We start from the raw sequence: 18,388 nt of genomic DNA on the forward strand, positions 1-18,388 counted from the left end.
TTTTTTTTTGTTATTGATTTCTATTTACTTTTTTGTATTACTGAAAAAAAGCTAAGGGAGTGACAGTGAGATGTTTTAATTGTGTACACAGCATGTGCATTACCAAAGGGAATGCAAGAGATTTTTGATAGCGTATATGAGCGTTTCAACAGTATGAGTGGTTTTCAGGAGTGCATGTAACAGGATTTCAGTGCTGCATATGAATATAATGAATTTCAAGTGTCAGTGAGAGACTTTCAAATGCAAGAGATTTTCTCTCACACTTCTGTGGAATACTGATTCTCTTGAATTATCTTTGACTGATAGCCTGTTTACCGATAACATTCAAAAAGAAATGTGATGCCATGGTAACTGAAATAGGTATGCAGCTGTCAGTAGAAACCATGGATCAGTAGAGTTTTCAAAGTGTACATGTCTCGAGTATCTTACAGGACTATAACACTGATTGTGCATGTTTAGCGTATCATCTACAAAATGTATAGACTTCACATTTCTGCTGATCTTTTCCCAAAGCAAGCAGTCATATTTTACAATTTCAATATAATTTTCCTTTTATCCAGACATAGGTTTCCATTCATTCATTCCATTCATTCACCGTAATAAAGTCCCCCACATTCGTTTTCCTAAACGCATCAGCACTGTTGTGTTTTGATGACTGGAAATTGGGTGCAGTGAACCATCTTTCCACTGGAAAATAATCCCTGGAGAAGTGTTTGCTTTACACAGCCAGTTATCAGCTCTGTGGTTTATGAATGGTGATGGCTTTGTTAGCCACAAACATTATAGACATTAAAACATTATAAAGTGGGTGTTTCAACCAAAAGTCATGTTTGAAAATGGAGGGATTTTGATTATAAGTTGTGAAATCTTTAGTACCCCCCGCTTGCATTGCGAAATGGATTGTTGTGAAACTGGAATGCTCTTTTAAACTGTGTTTTGGTCCTGGAAACTATTAGACATTATTTCAAGTTGAACCTGTTCTTTACTTGGCAAAACTATTGTCGACACTAGTCATCAAATTTAGCCAGAAAGTAGATTAGATAAAGTTATAACTCAAGAGCAGTGAGGGCAGGCATGTTCACATGTTTCTAAAATGTTTTCTCTCATACCAACGATCAGCTTTGCAAATTAGTTTTTTTTTTAACATTAAGCAACATAATATTATGGTACCACTTAACAATGAGAATCAAAAGGGAACAGTTTTCTGTGTCTGTGCAAACTCATCCAAGTCCATCCATACCACAGTTAATGGCTCCCACATATTGTATGGCAAATGCCATTACTTCATCTGTTCTTCTTCACAGTCAATTGAAGAGGCCCCAGCACTGAATTCGGCTATTTAAAATGTTCATCCACACACATCCTGTCTCTGGGAATTAATATTTCATTGTCAAGTGTGTATGTGAGTGAGCCTGCCCGTGTGTTCTGTGTGTATGTACAACATCAGGTGTTGGACCAGGGGATAACTGTTACAGTAACACTCAAACAGATGTGTCTGGTCACATGTAGCACTGGCAGAGAATGTACAGCAGCGTACTTTTGCCAGGAGCAGGGCACCTCTGCAGTACAGACTGCTGAGTTTGCTTGGAGCTGAGCCAGAGGCAAGAGCGCTCTCTCCTTCAACTGCTGTGCAAATTCACAGTGGGAGGAAAAATGCTAATTCTCCCCTTTCATGTCCTCAGGAGCAGGAAGAAATGACCTGTTAGAGGCTGCAGTGCTGATATGGCATATCTGCTGTGGACAGCACCTGGCTAGCTTCTCTACAGGTAACAGGCTGTATTCACCCTCAAGGCTGAGGACTGAGAGATGCTCGGCTTCAGAGTTACCAAGCCAAGATAGGCGAGGGACACAGTAAGATGTATAACAACCAAGAAGGTACAGAGAGAAAGCTTAGATAAAAAATAGGCACAACAATATTTTTTAACTCACCGTGTAGAGTTCATTTGTGACTTTCACCAGCTCCTCGTGCATCTGCACCCCAATGTCTTTGCTCTGCAAAAGAGAGAAACAGGCGAGAATCTCACACATCATCACACGTAGAGAAGACATGAAGGAACTGGGTTATTTAATAAAACTGCATTACCATATGAGAAAACTTGACTGGTACGTGACAGTAATATGTTGTGCGTAAGGGAGCTCAGCAGTGGTTGAAATGCTGTCATTTCCCTCCGCACCAGAAAAGATCTAATACAATGCTCTGAGTGTACATGCAGACAAAAATAGAACTGTAGCAGCAGAACATTTTCCAGGGCAAAGTGTCACAGTTTCGGCTCAGTTTCAGGGGCTAGGAGCCTATGATGAATTGGACATGTCCCACGATGGAGCTTAAAGCCCAAGGAGAGGAATGGAGCCAGTGAAGAGTGTCTCTGGTAATCCTGTTGAGGGGATATGGGGTGTAGCTTGCACAATCAATCCTATTTTTGCACCTCTCTGGGACCACTTGTCAAAACAACAACCTTGCATTTTCAAATATGAGGCAAATTAAACTTTAACTCAAAAACGGTCAAATAAATTTGAGCTTTGTGTCAACAAACCCCATAACTGGTTAATTTTCTTCCCAGATGTGTACGTTCTGTATGTTTTATCATTGCAGGGTTGTTATTCCGAGTACCTTTGTCACAACTCGAGCTAACTTCTTGCTGAGGGAGACAGTTTTTCTCTAGGCAGTTATTAGCCTTCATCTTTGTGCTGGCCACAAGGCATCCCGTCCTCATCAAGGCTTCCATCTTGACAGCACAGAGCTCCCTAGAGGGCTTAAATCAGAGCAGACTCCTGCTGCTGTCAATCGATACTGATCTGAGCTCCCCAAGGCAGATTGTTCATCATAGACCTTGAACTGTGGGCCCTATGCTGCCCTCACACATGCGATATATCAAGAATACACCTTGTGAAGGTACTCAGGTAGATCCAAAGAGCAGCAACGTTGTTAGAGTATTCTGTTGTGAAAATGCAGAATATGAGAGTCAAGTCACAACTCATGGGATCAGCAGGTTACTGCATGAGTCCTCACCTACTACCCTGTGAATTCAGTGTAAAAAGAAAATGTGAGGTGAAGCAACCTTCAGTCATGAGCAGAAGCTTGGAAGAAAAAGTTAAAAGAGCAACATAAAAAATGATCAACTAAACAGGAAGCAAACTGAAGCTGAGTGCAGCAGTGCACATGAAGAATGAGAGAGGTGATAAAAGATAAGTGAGGTAAAGAGACCACTTGCCAACAGCAAGGCATGTGCTCACACTGAAGCTTAACTGATGCTAATTTAGGCAGATAAAACCTCAGAGAGGGGTTAGACTCAGCTGAACCCCTTGTGCACTGTGCATCCACCTGACGGCTTGCATGCAAAAGGCCTCTGAGAGTTAGAGCACCGATTAAGCATCGCTGGCTTCATCAAGACACTGTGATAACAGTAAACATCATGGCAAGGGGAAAACTGCCTCAGATTATCCCAAAGGAAATAAACACTGCATAAGCATGAGACAGAATGAAAAATACTACAGTTACGCAGCAGTGGGAGGTCGGGGTAATTTTAAATCTGTACTATAAGATCTAGAGCTGCAACGATTAGTCGTATCGTCGATTAGCCGCCAACTATTAAATTAATTGCTATTTTGATAACTGATTAGTCGTTTTGAGTCATTTTTATGAGTGACATTTCTAATTCTTCTGAATACAGCCGCTCAGATGTGATTATTTTCTGGCTTCTTTAGTCCTCTATGACATATCGTTGGGTTGTAGATTGTTGGTTGGGACAAAACAAGACATTTGAGGAGTCACTTTGGGCTGTGGGAAACTGTGATCAACATTTTTCACCGTTTTCTGACATTTCATGGGCCAAACAACTAAGTGCTCAATCAAGAACATAATCATTAATGAAAATAACTGAAAGATCCAAATTCACTCCTGAGTCCATTTCAGGATTCCAGTAGGTGTTGCAGCTGGATAATGGCTCTTAACGGATACTGATGTCATCACATGTAGACAATTATCCTTCAGTAACACATAATTTTGGTGGGCTGAAACATAAGACCAGATAATGAATTTTCATTTACATTTTTGCAGCTGTGGTAGCGAGCTTTCCACTGTAGGCAGGCCGCCACAGCTAAATGAATGTAAAGGAAACACTGGTCATGCTACTTGACCGGATGCGTTTTGTGATTGTATGCATAAATAATCAGGGTTAAAATACTGGCATCCATTTCATTCCAATTCTGACCTTTTTGAAAAGTCTGATGACATCTTCGCCCACGTGGGCCAGGCGGACAATGACGTTGTTGTTGTAGATGTCGCTGAGGGTGGCGTGGTCTCTACTCTCCCGCCTGGTTTGGTTTAAAACCAAATACCAACAGTTCACAGTAGACAGGAGATTCTGGTCCTTTCTGGAATATTAAGAGGACAAGAATTTGTTAGTCTTTAAAAAAAGAGTTTTATTTTATACCTTGTATTCTAAATATATATCTATATCTATATATCTACACATATCTACACTGATATCTATCTACATCTATATCTATACATATACACACATATAGATAGATAGATAGATAGATAGATAGATAGATAGATATGGATATATATGTAAAGGGGGAGAAAGAGAGAGACAGACACAGAGAGAGTAAGGTGAGGGCTTCAGTCTAATGTGGACCCTTAGCTTGCGATCGCATTAGTCATGGACTTTCTCACATCAGCTCTAGTATAACAAGCCTAGCTATGAAAACAGGTGCTAACATACTGTTGCAGCACTAGAAAGACCAGTACCTATGTCAGTCCCAACGAGCAGGATATTTTCATGTGGCTGGGCAGTTTGTCCGGGTTGACACAATACCCTACCAAGCCCTGCTGGAATGTATTGTTGTCGAAAATGCAGCCCTTAATACCCCCCTTCCCTTTTAGGAACTTTAAAATCTTGCTGGATTATGAAGACAGTACTCAAGAATAATAATAATAAGAAGAAGAAGAAGAAGAAGAAAATCACTGGGGTTTACTCCGAGCAGCGTTCTGGGACATCTGCAAGAGCGTTAAGCAATGAGTTTAGATTTTACTCCATTTTGGAATGATTAAAGTAATGCACGCCAAAGATCAAGAGCTTGATCAGTTTCAATAATCATCATTTATGAAACTGCTGATTTCTTGGAAAACACCACACTGTGTCTGGACAGTGTATTCTCCACAACAAATGAAGAGCAGATCACAGATGAATGGAAAAAAACAGATAATTGTCTCCAAGACTAAGTGGAAGGATCGAACACACACCTGTAATTGCTTGACAAGCCTAACTCTTGTCACAGCACCTGCTGCTCAGGCTTTGTGTAATGTCTATTAAGAACAAAACAAATCTTCAAGGTAAAGCAGAATGACATGCCTCTGTTACAGACTGCTCAATGTGAGTCTGTCAATTAGTCCCAGGTTCAGCACTTCACATACCAGAGATCAGGGCGTCACTGCACATGTGGTGAGGAATCAGCAAAAAGGGAGCAGCTCTGCAGCATATTCAGACTGACACACACACACACACACACACACACACACAGACGGCATGCTGAGTGCACTTGTCTACATTGCTTGAGGGAGCATGTGAGTTCAATTACTCTCACACCACAGAGTTTATCCGATTTCTGCTATTGTCTTAAGCAAATATTAAACTGTTTTTCTACATTACAGCAATTTCAATGCAGTTGAAATATTTAAGACCCATTGCTGGATCATGTCCTTCATATACAGCTTGTGTATGGACATGAGTCATAGGCTTAGTGCCTTTTATTACTGGCAATATTTACTTATAGCGAACACATCTATATCAAGCAGGTGATTTGTATAAGAACTAAGACTAAACACCTTGTATCATATCACATAAGCAATGAGTATCTATCTAGTATCTGGATAGAGAAATGAACTGCTTTTTTGTTTGTGCTGCCCGGGTGCCATTCTTGCAAGTTCACTTGAGAACTCGATTTCAGAAGAATGAACATATTGTAAGTACAGATGGTGTTAAATCAGTTCAACAGCAAATGCTGTAGGCCTAGCTCTGACTACTAGACAGTGAATGAATGGCATGCAGCTCTAGACGTTGTAAATACCAATAGTTTGTGGGGCATCCGGGGCCTCCATTACAAAAAGTTTCTAATGCACAAAATTTGTGTTCATAATAGAATCCGAACCAACGTTGCATTTTATCAAAAACTGATCTTGACAAATTTGTTTTTGTAATAAATTTGGTATGTCAAAAAATAAAAACAAATTTAATCAATCATTAGGTATGAACTTACTTCAAGACAGTTAGTCAGTCAGATATCATGAGACACTTACACCAGTATACCAAACTGATTTATGGTACTTCAGAAAACAATTGGTATTTTTATGTATTTGGTAACTGAGTAGCATCTAACTGAGATAAAAGAAGCAGTTCCACTTATGTCAGCATTAATGTGGTTATGAATTGTCACACAGCCTTAATTGAATTTTTACTCCCACAGTCCCGCAGTCCTTCCTTGTCTTCAACAAGCAGATTATCTCCCAGATTTCAGCTGGCAGTACTGATGCTGATGACAGTAAATCTTTGACTAACTACTTTAGTATCGTGACTGGTCAATCACTGAGCGAGTCACCCACTGAAATCATGCATTTGGTCCTCCTCAACGCTATTCAGCGCCTGACGGTACAAGGTATGAGAGCACCTTTTGGTGTTACCTCTGAACAAACTATGGAGAAATATTTTTGTTGTTGTTGTTAAACTACACTGAGCTAGCAAAGCAGTTTTGACTGGATTTCCTTGTCAGTGGTGTATACATATACACATATATACATAAAAATATATACATATACATGCTGGATTTTTTTTTTCCACCCATGATCTAAGCGAACACAGCCACAATAGAATACAAAAATGAGCGAGTTAGACAGTAAATTAAGTGAGGAAGCAGCATAGCTACTCTGGAAGAGAGAGACAGCAGTGGTGGTCGAGCGAGTTAGATAGTGACTAAAGACAGCGGCAGTAGCCAAAACAAACGTTCTGCAAAGGGTTTCAATCACCACAGCCATGAGAGGTTCTTCATCATACAGTCATAACTGTGCACACATAGGCCCAGTGGTTGGAGAGATTAGCCACGAACAGAAACACACACACACACACACACACACACACACACACACACACACACACACACACACACACACAAAGACCAAATGGCCAGGACCGCATAATCCCCTCCAGGCTGCTGCCTGGTGGAGATGATTAGAATTGTTCAGTTTCTACAATGAGTTAAAAGAGCTGCACTCAAATACTGTTACAGGTAATCCAGAGTGCTTTAGCAGCTCTTGCCCCCTTTCACTCCACCTTTCATCCAAGAACACTTTAATAAACACTTGAACAGGCTATTCCGCTTGGTCCTGCTTTAAAGTAGAGCAGGTGTTTGATCCTGGACATCGTATGCCAGGAACCTGACTGAACTGACTGAACCTGACTGTGAATCTTCAGCTGTGCTCTCTCTGGTTCATTATAGAGACTATAGAGTTACAAGGCATGATAACTTTAAGTTCCCAGATGAAAGATGACAGATCAGACTGTATACTAGAAGCTGCTCAGCTGCATGGGTAGTTTAAAATAGAAAAGATGGCTTGCAGCCTGACAGTCTACAAGAAGTTCAAGTACAGATGGAAGGTCAACAATAAGAGATTCAAGACAAGGTCTAAAGATCATAAAGTACAATTTGCCAGTCAATTGCTCTGCAACATTAACAGTGTGTCTACTAAAGCTACGATAATGAAAAATGCGTATTGCCTGAATTTGTACTCATTCAAACATAGTATAAAGAAGCCCTAAACACTTTAAAACAGTTCAGTAAAAAAATATCTCTATCTGCTATTGGCAGATAGTCATCAGTAATGGCCCAGAATTTCAAAATCATTGCATCCCTAGTAGTAGAAGGAGAGTCTGCCCTGAAACCTGAAGATTTTATGGAATTATTAATGATAGAGACTTAAGCAGTCCAGTGTAGTCTGTGAATGTGAAAGACAGATAAAATGATGACCATTTAATGTGAGCAGGGAGAAACTGGGACACCGGGGCGTAGAAAGAAGCCACGCAATGTGAATCTCTTACAGGGGTCTCCCTGCTTTGAGGGAATGTTCCATATATCAGTGTCCCAGTGACCGAAGCTCTCCTCCACGATTACACTTTACTGTGTGTCCAACTGGCTGAGGAGGCCTGAGAGAGTGCTCTGAAGAAACCAATGAGTCTGTTGCATGCTACTGACATTGCTAGGTCAAATGAAAGAGTGTGCAAATGCTTACTTATCAATTATACCTTCTGTTCCACAGTACTCTCTAAGCCAGGTTCAATTTCTTCCTCCATTTCACTGTGTGGTTGTACTACTACTGATTTCTAAAGGGAAATAATTATTTTCCTGTCTGCTTTCTGTTTATGATTACATCCCTGGTTGTTCTTAATAACTTCAACCAATTGAACAACAAGAACAAGAAGTAAAAGTCACAGCACACTGCAGGGTGGTTAAGGCATCTAAACAGCAATTCATCAGCATGCTGCAAGGTATATCTAAACTCCACAGGTCCCTGTTATAAAAACAGTTAAACAATATCAGTCGATCTGAGTGTAAGAACAATCACTGACGGAGAAAAACAGCCCCATTGTTTCCCTAAGCTCCCGAGTGAGTCCATGACTTATTTTCTGCGTCCATTGAGAAAATGTGAGTATTTGGGTAGCAGTCTAGCGTGACGTTGTGTGAGAATGGAAATGAAATGACAGCCCCATATAAAAAGGGGTGGAGGGGTGGTGGGGTGGTCTGACCTAGTTGGGAGAAACACAGCAGCCTGAGGCCTCAAGCTTTCTTGGCCCTGTCCTGGTTTCAGTTCAGGTCATTTCTTTTGCTTGCATCCCTCCCCCTCCCTTTTCCTTTCAAGTCCTTTCTCTCTTCCTCTTCCCTTTCTGTTTCTTTCTCTCTGTGCCGTGCCACTGATCAGTATGAAATATGTAACAGTTGTTTACCAGCCCGCCACATCTGATATGGACGCTGCAGTGGGTTAGTGGACAGACAACAGCAAGACTCACTTGAAGTGCTGGTGCTCTCTAGAGGTGCGGATTTTGGCGGAGTAGCGCTCGGCCAGCTTGTCCAGGCCTCTGGAGTACTCCAGCTGGAGCTCAGCCTTTCGACGGAAGAACTCCTGCAGGTCCTGCAGCAGCTGCAGCCTTGACTCTGACTGCTGCTCCAGACAGCGGAACTGCTCAACCAGCTGGTTACGGATCTCTGCAAAACAAAAAGGGACGTCACCTTCAGAAGGAACAGACCCCCTCAAGTGAAGTGGGCTTATACACTGAGCTCACACTTCTGCCTGCCAAACCAGTGCTGCAGGTCAGCATTAAAGCTGCAGTGCTTCAGTACTGGATAGAGAAAGGCCCATAATGCAGATAATACAAATTCAGCTTATGCGTGAAAACAATCTAGCATGCACACTAATGAAAGAACAAAGTCGCAATAATTAGATAAAACTGAATGTCAAAATGGATCTGTCTACTCTATATGCGTGTATGTGTGTAATGGGGGGTGGGTTTTGTGTCTAGATGCTGGGTTAGCGCACATGTGCATGTGAGATGCATGTCTGATGATTGCAGCAGACAGCACGGAAAATATAAAATAGGTCAGCCTCTCAAAATGCATTGTGCTGAGAGAGACTTCAGTGAAGTTAGTCTTAAAAAAATGCAGGCATTCTTTGGATTCAAGATTGCTGTGGTTTCTGCTTATGAGGTTTGGAAACTTACTGCTCCTATTCATAGTCTGAGAATGGAAAAAATGCTGTTTTTGTCTGATATTTTAAATTATGGTCAATATGGTATTTACAAACAGGCTGATATTATAATTCCTAGTATAAAATGCAAGAGACTATATTTCACTTTGGCATAAGATTTCCTGTTTGAAGCTCACATATGCTGCTGTATGAATTTGAACCGTGAATTTGTGCTCAAGCATCCAGGCTGTTTTTTTTCTCACTCTCTCTCAAAGTTAGGAACTGAAATAGGAAAAATTACTCACCGCTATATCTAATTTGTGCTCAGCATATGATCATTTTATTTAGGTTTTTAAAATTATCGCAGTGACTAAGAATTCCCAGGGCAGCCGGCCCATACTGGTGCTTAGCTCTGCCTCAGCGCATTTGGCACTACAGGTGATAAAAATGTCTCCTAAAGTAATAATATCGCTTTAATGGATTCACATTACCACTGGGAAGGAAGAGATTATATTTTATTTCAACCAGAAAGTCAGCTATAATTCCACTGGCTAACTAGCTGCTGAATGTGTGGCTAAAAATACGCAGTAAATCATATCAGAACCACCAGTATAATGCTGTCTATTTGAAATAGCACAGCTCAAGTTAGGCTGAATATATTGTGCTACTGGTAGGCTGAGTGCACATTTGCACTGCACACGTGCACACTTACACCCCAGAAGGGGAATCAACAACAACAAAAAAAAAAAGTTTCTCTCTCTACAAGACAGCATGAAGAGGATGAGCAGCACTGAAACCCTTCAAGGAATACTCCAACGTTTTGGGCAAAATTCCCTTTTTCCAACTTACCCAGACTGAGACAAGCTGTTCAATATCATTTCCACCTCTCTTACACCCACTGGTTCAGTTCTTATGGGTAGCATTTTATGTTAGCATAGCATAAAGACTTGAAGTCTATGGGTGTCGTTAGCCTGGCTCTGTCAAAGAAAAAAGAAACCTTTCAGCAACTCCGAAGCTGTCTTATTTACACAATGTATCATGTGCATTTGAAATCAATGTCTTGGGATTAAAAAAAAAAAAAAAAAAAAAAAAAAAGATAAACATTTTACAAGGAGGTAGTTGGTGGAACTATAACCGCTGAACACATGTATCCTTCCATCCATTGCAGTGATCTGCACACCACTGAAGATACAGGTAGATCTAGCACATACATTTCAAATACACAATACACTGTGTAAATAAGACAGCTTCAGAGTTGCTGTAAGGTTTATTTATTCACTTAGACACTAGGCTAATGACTCTTTATGCTAAGTCTCTACAGCAGTCTCTACCCACAGGAACTGAGGTCTAAAACGGTATCAAACATCTCATCTCAGTCTGGATAAGTCAGCAAAAAGTGTATTTTGCCCAAAACATTGGAGTATTCCTCCCTAATGGACTCAGTAATTTCAGCCATGCATATGATTGCAATGGGCTGAAAGGGAAGTCTGTAGAAATTTATCAATGGGGTAAAATGACCCAGAAGAAGAAAAGTTCTTCTATTCACTTCTGAATGGTGTTTCTGTATCATGAATAAAGGATTTCAAAAATGCCTCCCTCATCATCCATGCGTGTGAGTGAATGTGTGCAAATGAAAGACAAAGACAAAGACAGAGAAAAAGAAAGACAGAGACAGACAGACAAACAAAAGCAGAAACGCACGCTCAAACTGTGATCTCTATCTTGACGCTTTGCTCTTAACTTTCATACTATTAAAGCATATTGAGTTGAACTAACTTGAACTGAGAGAGGGAGAAAGAGAGAGAGCAAGAGAGAAGGGGGGGGGTTATGTAGCCCCTTGCTGTTTGGAAATGTACCCCTCGTGGTCTCCATAGTTGCCCAGTTGCCTGGATACATGCCTCTGGAGGCATCTCCATGGGAGCGGGCCAGTTCCATGTGCTGACAGTCTCAGCAGTCTGTCTGTTTAGCATAATGGCCAAGGACAAGGGCAACTTTCTCTGCTTCTCAATACTCAATTAATAGTGTGTGCTGACGAGCAGGGCAGCAATCAGGTTCAAAAATAGGAAATTTCACTGTGATGTGCTCCTATGCAAAAATAGACCGCTGAACAACTCAATTTCTTGCCCTGTGTAACTCTTTCATCAGGCTATTAATTATCTGGGTGCCAGGGTAAAAGAACATACAAGCAGAAGACCTAATGATGAAATCTAAATGGGTTTAATCATATGATATTATCAGTAAGATACCACACAGACTCATATTTGCATTCCCTCTCTTCTGAGCAAGTTATTTTTAGAAGTTAAATGGTTACTAAGGGACTGTGCAATCCTGCACTACATTCGATGAATGATTCAAGCCTTTGCAGAGTAATGCATAATTATGAGGAGGCTGGCAAGGAGTTCAGCTGCAAAACATACAAGAAAGCCCCGACATATTTTCATATTCTCCTTTTAGTGATAATATCACATATTTTTGTTTGTTTTACGATAACATATATCAAATCAAATGTCATGCCATGTTGGCTGCTTGGTGCTGGGTTTTGCCAAAGTTACTGAAATGTTCCACACCCTATGGCATGTGGAAATTTCACTAATGAGACTTTATCCATTACTAATGTTTATTTTTTTTTCCCAAACCCAGAATAGTTAAAACCTTGGTATGCTCTGGTGACTTTAACAAGCATTTTGAGCAAAAAATTAATTGCTTCCAGAAAGCTGATGGTAACACTGAAGCAAAGTAAGCTGAAAAAAGTTTCTCTGGTTGCTTAAGTCATCTGTTTTGGTTGTGGTTGAGCAATGGAATAGCGTTGCACAATTGTATAGTTTAGGTCATGTTGTAAACAAAGGCATGTCAAAGGATCTGAATTCCTAGACACAAAAGAAAACAAAATTATAGTACAAAAGAACAAGAAACAGAAGTTAGCTAGCTGAAAGCTCATCATGATCACCCAAATGTTGTATAGTGATTATTGTTTGAAGGTTTATGTCACAGACATGAGAAACATTCAGATCAAGGATGTCTTGTTCCAGCCATGCACGGGCCTGAGCTCAGCTGCTGTGAGAGCTTGACCTCTTAACCCAAACCCTCTGGCTTAAATAAGACAAATAATGTCCAGTTTCAAAGTTCAGAAACATCATGTCTGCAGAGGCTACATGTCTGGATATCTGACAGATAATCTGCGGTGAAAAAGAAAGAACTATTGGTCACTGTTGCCTTGCAGGTTTGACAATTAAGCTCCAGCATCACTGCAGCACAGATCACCGAATATCAGATAGTGAGGAGTCAGTGTCGCTGAAGTAGCCTATTCAAGCTAGCTGGGCCCAGCTATTGCAATGGCCAGTGGCACTCTCCGGGGCTGTGTCTGCAGTTAGCCATGCATGGCTAGTCGCATGTGGCCTAACGCAGACTGACACATTGACATAATCTGGCACAAATCAAGGCTGTGTCCTTTGAGCACTTGTCTTTTGAGTGCAGTAATGACTACGGTATGCCTTTACAAAGTATTTGCATGAATTCATATTTCCTCTTCTCTCTTTGGATGCAAATATTTCCAACAAAGACAGGCATCACTGTTTGTGCAGCCACGGGACAAAAATAATCGCTCATGTAAGAGGCAGTATCACCTAATCCCATGAACAGTTTAATTCAAGGGTGTATGTGAGCACATGATGAGCCAGTGTTTAATACAATATGTTGTCATGACAAAGGCAACAAAGACATTGTTTCTCTAATGCAACCATGACATTTCGAGACAGAATCAGTCGAAGCATTCTTTTAGGATGAATACACACAGAGGGGTGTGTCGAGACGATCCTCATGGAATGCATATCTGCAGTAAATATGGTGTGGCTGGGAGGGAGGAAAAAAACAGGCTACAGTAAGATGCTTCTTTTTCCTCACCCTCAGTGAAGGAGAGGCTTCAATAATGTCCCTCTTTGTGACAGCAGCATAGCCAACAGGCCAGTATACTGTCAGCAGCACAAACAACCCTGCAATGCCTGAAAAGCCTGTCCTTCAGTTCTCTAACAAAAATGTTTACATCAGTATTTTCTATCTGACCAACAACTTATAAAAATGTGATGTTTACTCAGCCCAACTTGTTACTGTGTTATTTTAGCGACAACAAAATTTATATTAAATGATTTGTGTTATGCCATGTTTCAGCAATTTGAATGTGATTGTAAGACTTGGCTTGCCTCCAAACAACTCTAACGACATTAAAGGCAACGTGGCCTACAGCTAGAAGTATGGCATGTGATTAAGGATATCCCCCATTTACTGTCGTTCTGGTTGAGTTTTGGGCTCCATAGGAAATGGGGCCTTTACTTAGAACTGGAATGCAAAACATCAGCATAACAACAAGTTCCTAAAATGAAACTTGTGAAATGTTATTTCTTGTAAAGCTGAGGTTTATGTCAGGAGGAACATCTGATGATCATAAAAACAGTACAGGCTAATTTCGATGGATGATAATGATGATTTCATTAAAGTTGCAACACAAGCGCCATGTTTCAGAATATCATCTTTATTGTAAAGTGTAGATGGACTAGACAAAGAGAAGGGTGTGTGTCGAAGGCTGTAAGACGGACTCAAACCGATGATGCTGCAAGCACGTTGTATTAATAGCTCAAAACATTCTTTAAGCTCACTCTGTGACTGAGACTCTACTGTTGGCTGAAGTGTGGCATGTTGGGGGAAAAAATGCAAGGGGCATCAGGCCTGGGCCTGACTGAACTGTTGTGTAGTCAGCAACTCAGCATTATTGGAGACCAGTGTCAGAGTAAGCCCTTATAGCTCCCAACTGATCCAAGCCCGGCTTGCAAATGAGCTTAAGATGTCAGCTTAAAAGCTTTTCCTGAAACTGAGACGAGAGCCTTAGCTGCGATGGCTCTCTCGCAGCCAAAAGACTGGCATAAACACACAATGACACAGAGAGAGAGAGAGAGGGAGGGAGAGAGAAAGAGACTGAGAGGGAGAGACAGAGAGCGATCAAAAGAGACACACAAACAGACAAATATAGCAACAGCAACAGGGAGAAAGTCAACCACACCTTTGTCTGCAGAATGCTAATCACTCATGCACATGCTAATACTCTTCATTCCAAGCACAAGCTTTGTTCATTTCCTGTCTGTGCGAATATGGGGCAGCGGCAATGATATCTACAGTACATTAAAGCAGCATTTCACTTTGCGGGAATATTTAGACTTCTTAGTTCGCCAAACATCAAACCACCAATACTGCCTGTTCCAAGCATCCATGGTGGCAAAACTGTGTTGTTTTCCTTTTGAAAAGGCAGTTTTATATAAGATTTCAAGATATGGCATTCACTTGAATTAGATTCTCTCAGAATGTGGAGCCACAACATAGATAATCAAGGATTCACCTTTACTTTTGCTATGAAATTGTAATTGTACTTTGCTATGAAACTGTAATAATTCATTCAAGACCAGGCTTAATCAAGGACTACTGCAAGTGAGGCTACCATTGTAAACTGAAACCTACTATGAAATGTGTGTTTAAAAAAGGGGCATTGCTATAAATGAAATAAGAATGAGAAAAACTAGACTGTGAAAAAGATATGACTGAATTACAACTACTATACCATATCTAATTGTAAAACTGAGTACGGTAAAATAAAAATATATGTGAAATGTTTTAACTTTCATCTTCTTTGTTCATGTACAGGACAAAATGGAGATCGAATTTGGGGTACACATTTCTGGCCTATTTCTAGATGTTAATTACACCTCAAGATGGTGCTGTCCAATAGACTGATTTGCTCAGCAGCCATGAGCCTCTCTTGCTCGTGGAGGAAGTGACAAGGTGCCAGTGTCATCACTGTTTGCTCCTGTAGAAGAAGTCCTGTTCCAGATTGTTTGCAGTATGGGACAACGCAGTATGTAAAACATTACATTTATTAGAAAGAAAAAAAAAAACATGTTATTAAAAAAATAATTTATGACTTTTGAATTACATAATGACTGCTGCAAACCGGCTGCATGCCTGCGTACTTGTGTAGGCTATTTTATGCACCAATATACATTTCCCGTATATCAAAATTCCATCCATAAAAACATAATATTTTATTTTGTAAGGCTATTTCGGACAATGATTAGAGGCCTGTGATGGACCGGCAAACTGTCAAGGTTGTTTCTCTGCATTCAGCCCAGTGCCTGCTGGGATAGGCTCCAACACCTTGTGACTATGTTTAAGTAGCTACAGAAAAAGAATGGATGGGTGGATGGACTGTGTTAGTGGCCACATGAATTCTGTGATGTTAATAAGAGCCCAAGATAAGAACCGTTTTTTTCCTCAGTAATGAATTTGAGACCAAGTCTCTGACTAACAGTAACCATCAAGGTACATTTTCTTGTTAGCTAAGTAAAGGTGGTGCCACAGTGAAACAGAGTAGAGCTGGGTGTGAAGGTCAAAAATATCATGAACCCACAGTGAATGTCCAGCTCAGATCTGTGGTACAGCACCAGATCAAATCAAGCTTTAGCTATGTGGTTTCTACCTTTGAATTCAACTAACTGAGATTATAGAATCAAATGATTTTTGTTTTGATTTTGACTTTTAAGCCTAAATGGCAACTCTTCCCAATATTGGACCTATTTACTCCTCAAATATGAAGTGTGGAATTAAGACTATTTTAATGTCTAAATGTGGGGATATGTGTAATTAAATCTGAATTTTAGCCTCGGAAAAAGCTTTCTCTGTCTATGAAAGCGGGCTTGATCGATTAAATAGGACGAAGATGGTGAGAAGTTGGGTGGAAATGTCTCTTAAAGACACAGCAAGGCATCTAGCCCATGATGTTACATTGCACAGTGTCAGTTCCAGTACAGTTTCATTAATGTTTTTCCTCTCTCTCTCTCTCTCTCTCTCTCTCTCTCTCTCTCTCTCTCTCTCTCTCTCCTCTCTCTCTCTCTCTCTCTCTCTCTCTCTCTCTCTCTCTCTCTCTCTCTCTCTCTGTGTGTGTGTGGCTCATCTAGTCACATATTTATCGGCAGACAGAGAAATCCTTTCATGGTTTATAATTCATACTTAGAGCATGCATTATTTATGGGCTTTCTCAACTGTTTGCTGTTTGACCTTCTCAAGCATTCTCTCTTCCTCTGGCAATTACGCTTTCTCTGTTCTGACATTTCAGGACACTACCCTCCCTACTCATCATACTCATTTGTCTTTTTAAAATTTCACTAATGACCAAACTCCATGCACGTACTTTAATATGCTCTCCATAGGTACTGCAAAGCTTTCTCTCAGAAAATAGATATGTTAAAGTGTATCCCCATGCCTCTGAGTAAATGTATCCTTCCTGAGGTGCCTGACCTCCACTGTATTAACCAAACTGTCCAAGGTTACTGAACGCTGCCTTAGTGTCTGTGCAAGAGGCAACAGCCTGACTGAAATACCAGCTGCACTTTGCTAGAAATGATGAACCTCCAACAACTCAAATGAGCACAAACAGGCCCAGGCTCGCTCCAGTGCCATGTTTATAGGCACACTGTAATCATCAGTGGGATAGGGAGCCAATTAAACCAAGTTGTAACATCTTACTTATTGTATCATTAAAATAGCCCTCATCCTGAAAGCTTACAAAGGGATTAAAAAAGGGCGTGTATTTATCGCAAAGCAACTCTGAGAAATTGCGAGGAATCTGTTAAAATCATTGTCATCCAGGCTACACAGACACACAGTCTGTCCCACCCGCAGCATTGCAAAGAAATGCAATGACAGCCATCTCAAGCTTCTGGCAAAGTTACGCAATAGTATGTGAAGACATTAAGCGGCGATATGTTAAGGCTTGTACAGTACCAACCTTTCACTTGGGTCTCATATTCGGCAATAATCTCTTTGTCCTTCTTGACTTTGGCTTGAGATGACATGTTTTTTGGGGGGAGAGTGGATGGTGCAATCCTAGTGCAGGAATCAAGGTCTTGGCACAATGCAGCGGTCGCCTGAGTGCAGCCTTCTCTGGGTTTACTTGAGGAGCTAATCAGATGTGAATCATTACATGCGTTGACACAACTTCGCGGGATCGAACGAACTTGAGCCTCTCGCGGTGTGGCTGCGCTGCGTCCGAGGCGACGTCGAACTAAAAGTGCATAATAAAATCCGTGTTTGACCACTCCTCTTGACCAGCAGTCTTCAGTGAATCGGAAGGCAATCCACGTTTGATATGCATTTCACAGACCCAAGAATCAAGATCTGCACAGTGCGGCTGTGTACCGTGGCCTCAGCGCAGTGAACAAACTGTGCTCTTTCCCCACAGGACTATCCAGTCTGCCTTTTTTCCTATGCAAGTTCAAGGCTGCAGCAGAAAGGGCTGAATGGATGTGAAAGTCAGTCTGAGACTCCTCCCCCAACCCCTCCCTTCTCCAGCACTTCTCTTCCCGCGGATGATTTAAGATTCGTTATAGTGTATTGATATGCAAACTGAGTCGACTAGGATGTAGCCTGGCGATGATCAGCGTTTGATGGCTTGCCAGCCAAAGAATGCTCAAGAAAATCATGCGGCCAAATGGATAAACATCACTTGTGAAATACGACTGCAAGTGACTGCACAGTGCTTATACAGAGATCAGGGTAGGGTAAGTCTGGATTTAAATGACCTAATCAGTCATTAATCATCCGATTATCAGTTAAATC

General features: G+C 40.9%; 1 protein-coding gene across 3 annotated transcripts in view; it reads right to left on the reverse strand.

Moving 5' to 3' along the window:
* The window catches only part of LOC115359250 (SLIT-ROBO Rho GTPase-activating protein 3-like), a 35,623-nt gene extending 17,558 nt beyond the window's left edge, over window positions 1–18,065 (reverse strand). For 2 of the 3 annotated variants that reach the window (XM_030051618.1, XM_030051616.1), the window contains exons 1-4: window positions 17,559–18,054; window positions 9,060–9,255; window positions 4,212–4,374; window positions 1,930–1,992 (exon numbers count right to left, since the gene is read on the reverse strand). In XM_030051618.1, coding sequence (XP_029907478.1) covers window positions 1,930–1,992; window positions 4,212–4,374; window positions 9,060–9,255; window positions 17,559–17,625 — 489 coding nt within the window. In that variant the 5' untranslated portion in view covers window positions 17,626–18,054. Of the gene's footprint in view, window positions 1–1,929; window positions 1,993–4,211; window positions 4,375–9,059; window positions 9,256–17,558 lie in introns of all 3 variants that reach the window. The other variant, XR_003928238.1, reaches the window with a different exon arrangement.
* Window positions 18,066–18,388: the final 323 nt, after the last annotated feature.

Source organism: Myripristis murdjan, chromosome 5 (assembly GCF_902150065.1).
Source record: "Myripristis murdjan chromosome 5, fMyrMur1.1, whole genome shotgun sequence".
NCBI lineage: Eukaryota > Metazoa > Chordata > Actinopteri > Holocentriformes > Holocentridae > Myripristis > Myripristis murdjan.